This window comes from Procambarus clarkii, unplaced genomic scaffold (genome assembly GCF_040958095.1).
Source record: "Procambarus clarkii isolate CNS0578487 unplaced genomic scaffold, FALCON_Pclarkii_2.0 HiC_scaffold_126, whole genome shotgun sequence".
Classification (NCBI taxonomy): domain Eukaryota; kingdom Metazoa; phylum Arthropoda; class Malacostraca; order Decapoda; family Cambaridae; genus Procambarus; species Procambarus clarkii.
In genome coordinates, this window is record NW_027189159.1 from 1475780 (window position 1) to 1483563 (window position 7784).

Consider the following 7784-nt stretch of genomic DNA (forward strand, 5'->3'; position numbering starts at 1 on the left):
TGTTTTCTTTTGTACCATAGAAAGTACCACAGAAAGGTGTTATAATGTTGTGTTAGCTTTTCTGTACAATTTTTCTTTTTTGTTTGTATAAAAGGCTATGCAATGAATTCAAATATTTACGCTACCAATCAATTTTTCAGATAGATCATCGGATTTTGACAGTATGCTGTACATACCAGATGTTCCAAAAATAACTACAGACAACAATAATGGTACTGTGTTTACTATTTTTATACTTTATATATAGGAAGACAAGTTCAATCAATGAGCATTTTAATATATCATCAAAATTTTCATACATTTCTTTCACTTTGTTACACTTGTAAAAACTTATTCATAGCTATATTTATATAAATGTTAATACCACTGTTAAATGAACATATTGATTTGTGTCCTTATTAGTTATAGCTTATTTATGTTGACCCAGCACCTTACTAAAGGGATTACCTTAACTTGTGTCACTATCTCTCTAGGGGGCTCCAGGTAGGCAGTATAGGTAATGCCACTAACATGCATATCATTATGGGAAAGTCCATAATTTAACACATAATTATAAGTAGGTAATTTGTAGCAAATTTTAAGATTATTAATAGGTACATTGTAGCATAATTTTGCATAAGCATAATTTTCTTGTTTTGTTCTTGTACTTTTCCTTCGAACACTATTATTTTCTCTTCAGAATTTCACCGGAGAATAGCAGTGATGACTAGAGAACATCTTGAACGTGAGTACCAGAAAGCACGTGCTGCAATGATACAAAGAAATGAGTACTTGAAGAGACTCTTAAACCTCCAAACTCAAACTCTTGAGTTTGGAGGAACCAAACTCAATAAAGGTGACAAACAAGAAACAGAAAAAAGATAACATACAGGATGTATCACACATTAATTCAAAACAAAGACCAGCTGCACCCCAATCTGATGGTAATCTTCTATTATTTTTTTAACAATATTTCTACAGCTGTTATTTGTGTACTTTCCAATAATATTTGTTGCCTATTTTTAAGTGTATGCTAGACAATTATGGAGATTAAATTACTATAACACTGAACAACTTGGTAGCATAAAGTTAGTTATAGTAATATCTTGAGATTTGTCTGAAAATATTAATACTTGTATACAATTTGCAATTATGTACCATGCTTAAATCTTCAAATGTGCCACCCAGACATTCTGCCTGCTATACTTTCACCACCACACATTCAAAATGCGGGCTATTCTACTAGTGGCAGAACGTACACTCAAAGTTATTTGGCAGCTGGTGAAGAAACTTTGGAATCATTTGATGTTGGTATGTCCCAACATCATTTGTTGGTATTTAAATGAGGGTTTATTTAATGGACACACGTCATAAATATTATGTACCAAAATTGTGCTTAATGCCTATGAAATTTTGTTTAACATATTATACTAATCATTCCTTTCACTTACAAATTTTTCTTACTAATTTGTAATCCCATATTTCAAAGTACTTGCTGCAGAACTTGAACAAATTAAAGATTCTCAGCCAAGTGTTTCTGACTGGCAAAAAAGAAGAAAAAATGCAGAGATTAATTGGGGAGAAAGCAGGGCAATGCTGTTCGATTGGACATTGTCTGAGTTGGGTGTTCCAGATAAAGGTAAATTAAATATTGCTGTGTTCATTAAGGTTATACTGTATAATAAGCATCATATGCAAATTAATGACACTCTATTAATACATTTAGACTTCAGATTGTTTAAAATGTTAGGTATACAGTATTTAAAATTAGTATAAATAATTACCCCTTTTTTCATCAGGTAAAGTTTGTGTACAATGTATAAATTGTGAGGCAAGCATCAAATGTGAAGACTGTTTTGCATTTTTGTGTCACATTTGTGACCAAATGCAACATTTTCTCATGCCTTTCCACCACAGATTATATTGGAAAAATGGCTTTTATGAGCCATTAGACCCGACACAAACTGTGTGCCCTGAAGGAAATATCTTTCACTGGAGTAAGTATACGATACCTGTATAAAATCCGTACTTTGTTCCGAGATTACTTCTACTTCCCAATCCCAGTCTAGAGCTACGATTATCTTGGTATAACAAAATAAAATGAATAAATGTTTCATTTCAGTCATTACAACATTTGGAGAAGTCTTAAAGTTTAAACCTGACACTTGGTTTTATAGATTGATTTAATCGTCTGATTGTTTCTTTTCTGTGAATTTCTCAGTCATTATCTGGAGAATAATGTCAATATTTTGTACAATCAAGAAACAATGAAATATTCAGTCTGAAATTCTTTTCCATAAAACTCATTTTGTCAAACTGTCTTCCTTTTCTTTGTTACCAGAACCTGTTGTACCAGCCCAACCACCAAATTCTTGCCCCAACTGCACAGATTGCAAGTTTAAAATTTCAAGCTCCAGCAATCTCTGCATCTTCATCACTATAATGGGTAAATAAACTTTAAAATTTACCCTTTTATTTCCATTACCGGATATTCCTGAATCACAATACATTTTGAAATTTTTGTTGCTATAAATGTTAATTTTTACATCACTATTTTAGCAAGTCGCCACACCACTCAATGCACTGTATTTTAAACTACAGGAAGGTATGACCTCTATACTCCAATCTATGCATGCCACTGTGGATATGAGCATCAACAACTAGGCAAGACCATGCACAAGTCTGGTTTCTATTCATCATTAGGAAAGAGCAGCATATTCTACAGCACCAGTCTGCTTGAATCATGGCACCATATAAAAAGAAATTGTCCCGGAACATCATTTCGGGCATTAGTCACTGCACTGGAATCCTTTGGTGCTTCTCGTGGGCGTGTATGTTTTGATACCGTTATTCTTAATATTTTCAGTTTTATATTTCAATACAAAAATTATCAAAATTTTGTAGTAATGTATATTCATTTATTAATAATTAGTTTTTAATTTTGTTCAAACACAAAATGGAATGTTTTTTTTGTTTATTTATCTTATGTCATAATATGCATTTTAAATGTCACCATCTAAAAAATTCTATTCCTAGATTGGACCCATTAATTGTATAACTTCGAAGAGAGTGTTCTTCGAATGGCGATTCCAGCAATATGAGCTGAGAAAAATTAGAGGAGAAGCTGACAATGAGTGTCCTGCTTGTGATAAAACCCCTTTAGCAGTACATATTGATGGCAACAAGAAGCTGTATCGTTACAACAAAGTTGGGAGGTAATAAAATGTGCTTTACAGATACTTAATGTATAGTATTCTTTTGTTCTCTACACACACTATATTATAATGAATTATATTGTCTTCAAATTAATGTTCTTATAAATAAAGTATGCACATATAAATATACATTGTCATATGACATATTTTTTAACTGAGTATGTCTTTATAGTTTGCCTTTCAATTGCATCCATATCATCATTTTATTTATCTAACACCATGTAAATTTTTGTTTTATGTAAAATTTAGCAGTGCATCAGAATTCTTCATATAAAACATTTTTTGATACCCCATTACCCATTGTTTAATATTATAGTGGTTACAGACAATAAATAATTATTTCTGAATTATCATTGCAGAGGTATCAGAAACCCCTATTATTCTGATAGTATCTTCAGCAAAGATGAAGATGTTCAAGCTCATGTTGGCACTATTCAGAGCTTGAAAACTAAGGTGAGTTTTATTATATATTGAGAAACCTTCAATTTTACCTAATAACTGTTTGGCGACTATAACATATGGTGGCCATTTTTGTATTTTTTCATTATAGTTTATATATATTGAATAAGGAAATATAACCCATAGAAATTCTTATGTGCAACAACAATGCCTATCGCGCAAAATAATCTCTACCTTCTACCCGTCCTACATAATTATAATCATGCTCACCAACTGGTTATTTAGTTACTATAAATATTTTTGTTTAACAGAGTAAGCACACGTGTGGAGTGTCTACATGGAAAGCTGCTCAAAATAAGCCTCTTTCATTCCAAAGTTTGGATGAAACAGGAATCAGCATGGCCTCCTGTCGACATGGTATTATCCTCCACACCTTGAATATGTATCAAGGAGAGCTGTACAGTTATGCCCACTATTTGCAAATTATGTATTTCAAATACGTAAAGTTTATTTGTCAAGACATAATTTGCAAATATTGGCCATGGGCCTTAACTGTGGCTCAGAAACAATCACATTTTCACATTGGTCAAGCAAAGCCATTTTTAGGAGTCCTACATGCAAAAGGACATGCTTGGTATTGTCAGGTAAATAAAAATATAACATTACATTTATGTATACTAATGTATACATTTATGTATACTAATTAAATTTAATGTAATGTATACATTACATTAAATATAATACAGTTTGTGTAAAAAAATTTAAGATTTCTGATTGTTTAAGATTAATGATATACTTATCATTTAATATAGTAGGAGGCTTTTAATTTTTGTACAATAATTTGAATTTTTTTTTTACTGTATACTTTTATGTTAAAGGTATTGTATGGAGGGCGGTGGCAAGAAGGAAGTGGCATGACTTTAGGGGAAGAGGCAGAGCAAGTTTTTGCATACCTCTCACGATACAACTCTACAACTAAAAACATGCTGAAAGCTGGTATTTGTTTATATGGTTCATCTGATCAAGTTTTTTATTATTTTACCTGCCCTGTAATCAGTATAATGCGATTTGTATTCAGTATTCAATAAGTATCAACTCCCTCAAATAATCAATAAAAGAATGAAAACATATTGGTCAAACTTGAGTTGGTCGTGGTGAGTAAAGGTATGTTATGAAACTGTTATTAATCTATGCTCTTCAAGATGTTCATTGCTATAAATATTTTTCTCAGAAAGAACAGAAGAACTCACAGAGGGTGCAGTCTTTTGGAACCATCAAAAAATTGATGGACTGGCTCGTGCATTAGTTACTCGACTCAGAAAGGTACTAAAAATAATATATATTTATTTTATTTATTTGTATTTATTTTGAAACTTATTATAATGCATTTATATGTGAAAGGTATTATAATGCATTTATAGGTTAGTTATGTGTTCAGATCATGTACTACATATATTTTCCATTATAAATTAGCGACCATTTCCTTGAATTAACTGCTTGAACTTTTTCAATATATCAATAAGGTTAATTTGTATAAAGTATATAGTATTTAATTAACCTAAATGTATGATTCCGAGATATATCAAATGTGTTCACAGAGAAATCACAGTATCGTGATATATCACGGGAACTGTGATGAGGGTTTGAACCCCATGCACTGAGTGCTCTCAGATGCATGCTCTAGTTCACTACGCCACGACATGGTCAGAAGAATTGCAACTTGGAGTACTACTGCACCCACAAGGATCCCAAGGCTTCCACTGAAGCCAAACCAGGTTTCACACAATTCCCCCATGAACTCGGTCTCTGTCATTCAGTAGTTCTGCCTTTGATGCCCCCATTTCAATGTCTTTCTCCATGTATTGATATATCACAATAATATGAATTCTATGTGTATTGAAAGGGCCATCAGAGGTAAAACTACTGGAGGACACAGACCAAGTACATGGGAAACTGCATGCACAACCGCCCATGGAATAGGTATGGGGGTGCATAATTAACAAAAATTGAATTGTGGGTTCATTAGTACCCTAGGTTGCAATTCTTTTGACCATGTTGTGGCGCATTCAACTACAGCAAGCATCTGGGAATGCCAAGCCCATAGGTTCGAACCACTCATCACGGTTAATGTGATTTGTTCATTAAATTTATTATATTTTCAAATAGGCCAGAGAGACGGAAATAACAGTTTCAAATGAGATCGACAAACTTGATGTTCAAAAGTCATTGATTCAAGAATGGCGATCTGACCTACAAATGATTTGTAAGGAGTTAGAGTTAAACACTGGAACAACCTCGAAGAACATAAAATATTCTATCGAGGCAGTTGCAGACTCTATCAGGCATCGCAAAAATCTGATTGCCACTGATGCAGGTAGGCTTACTATTTCTTTGTTAACTCTGAAGCAATTTCTATTTAGCTCTTGTCTATAATTTCTATGTAGGTAAATGATGAGGAAATTTTTTTAACAACTTTAAAACTTTCAGCCAAAAAACTTTATTTGCAGCATCCAGTAAAATGCGCTCTTCACTCCGGCACAGAAATGAGTGTGATAGGAAAAAGCTTCAAGGCTTCATAAAAATCTACAATAGTGAAAACTCTGAAATTCTCAGTGAAAAGGATGCAATAGAAGGTATCCTGCCATGGCACAATTTATTGCCTCATCATAGCCAAAATGGTATGTAACTACATCTCATTTTATCAGGGGTTACAATTCGGCCTTATCAAGATAACTAACATTTAGCATGCATAATGGATAAGCTTTACTTATTTTTGAAGTAAAATATCATCACTACTGTTTGTAAAATAGGTGCAGTATCATAATCCGTAGGTTTTTATCAGGTTGATACTGCACAATAAACTATGTATAGTATGTATAATGCAAGTACCTAAACTGTAATTACATTAAATTGAGTTGTAGTTTACTTACAGTAAATATAATTTTCCTCTTTTATTAGTGTCCCTTGCTCAAAAAAAGAAGGCAGTAGAAGATGTGGAGCTTCAGAAGAGATCCAGAGAAGAGCAACAACACACTGTTCAAGAAATGCTGCATTATCTCGCATATTACAAGAATAAGAGAGAGATTTTAACCGAACATACTGAAGAGTTGTTATGTGGAATTTTTCCTTCATATCTAAGCAAGGTAAGCTAACAGCCTAAATGTGTGTTGCAATTCAGTTCTTCATAAACATTTATCCAGCAGAATTTTATACTTGAGTAAAGTCTTGCTATTTACAACTTTGACAGGTAGACAATTCCATGGTTTTCATATACTGTACTGGTGTGTTTTACATATATTTGAACTTTTACCGAAAACTTTATTTATTTATTCTAATTTCTTTAGTATTTTCAGGGAAATTTGTAAATGTCTTAAACCCCATTAAATAGTCTATATATTACAGGATCCTAACAAGTACACTATTGAAGAGAAGCACCTATCAACCAAAAATAAGAGTGGAATCTTGGCTCTTTTGAAGCAAGGGCAAAAGTTGTGTTCTGACAAGCTGAGTGATGCAAAGCGTTTATTTGGATACCAGGAAGAGGATGTTGATGTTTCCGAGCCCTACCTGGAGCTTTGTGACAGTGAAGATGATGATGATGAAGATGAAGATTTACTACTAAACTGATGATACAAAAGTTAAGTATAATAAATTTTACCTGATTTCTCTTGCTAATTTCTCTTACTTAATTTCTCTAATTTATAATTATCCTAGCCCTAAGATTACTACTGGCCTCCATTGCCTTGCCTGCACTTTGTTTCCCCCTTAACCATATCACTCATTCTTACAGGTGTGAGACAGAGAGGTACAAGATCATCCAAGAGGAACAACACCTGAAGCACCCAACATTTGGGTGTTTTAATTAATAAAAACGCCCTTCATGGCTTCACTCATCCTGGCTGGTTTAATTAAAAAAACCTAACCTAAACCTAATATATATACCTCTAGAGTCAAGGGAGTTAAGTTTTAGGCTGCACAATGAAACTGCTATTGACAATTTTATAACTGCTGCTGATAATGTCTGTCCTGTGACTTTTTTGTAAGCATAACCAAAAGGCTTAACAATCCCTTGCTTACAAAGGGAATACTTAAACCCATTAATAAAAAACATGACCTTGAGAAGAAGTATAGGTTAGGAATTGTCTCCAAAGAATTCTCATGCTCTTCAACAGGTCACTTGAACTCCAAACC

The 7784-nt window shown here is 33.0% G+C and overlaps 1 protein-coding gene across 1 annotated transcript; it reads left to right on the plus strand.

Moving 5' to 3' along the window:
- The first annotated feature begins 6562 nt into the window (after window positions 1–6562).
- On the plus strand, window positions 6563–7383 carry LOC138360880 (uncharacterized). Its single transcript, XM_069320391.1, has 2 exons — window positions 6563–6736; window positions 6996–7383. The coding sequence occupies exons 1-2, from the start codon at window positions 6638–6640 to the stop codon at window positions 7218–7220; spliced, it is 324 nt and encodes a 107-aa protein (XP_069176492.1). The 5' UTR covers window positions 6563–6637; the 3' UTR covers window positions 7221–7383.
- Window positions 7384–7784: the final 401 nt, after the last annotated feature.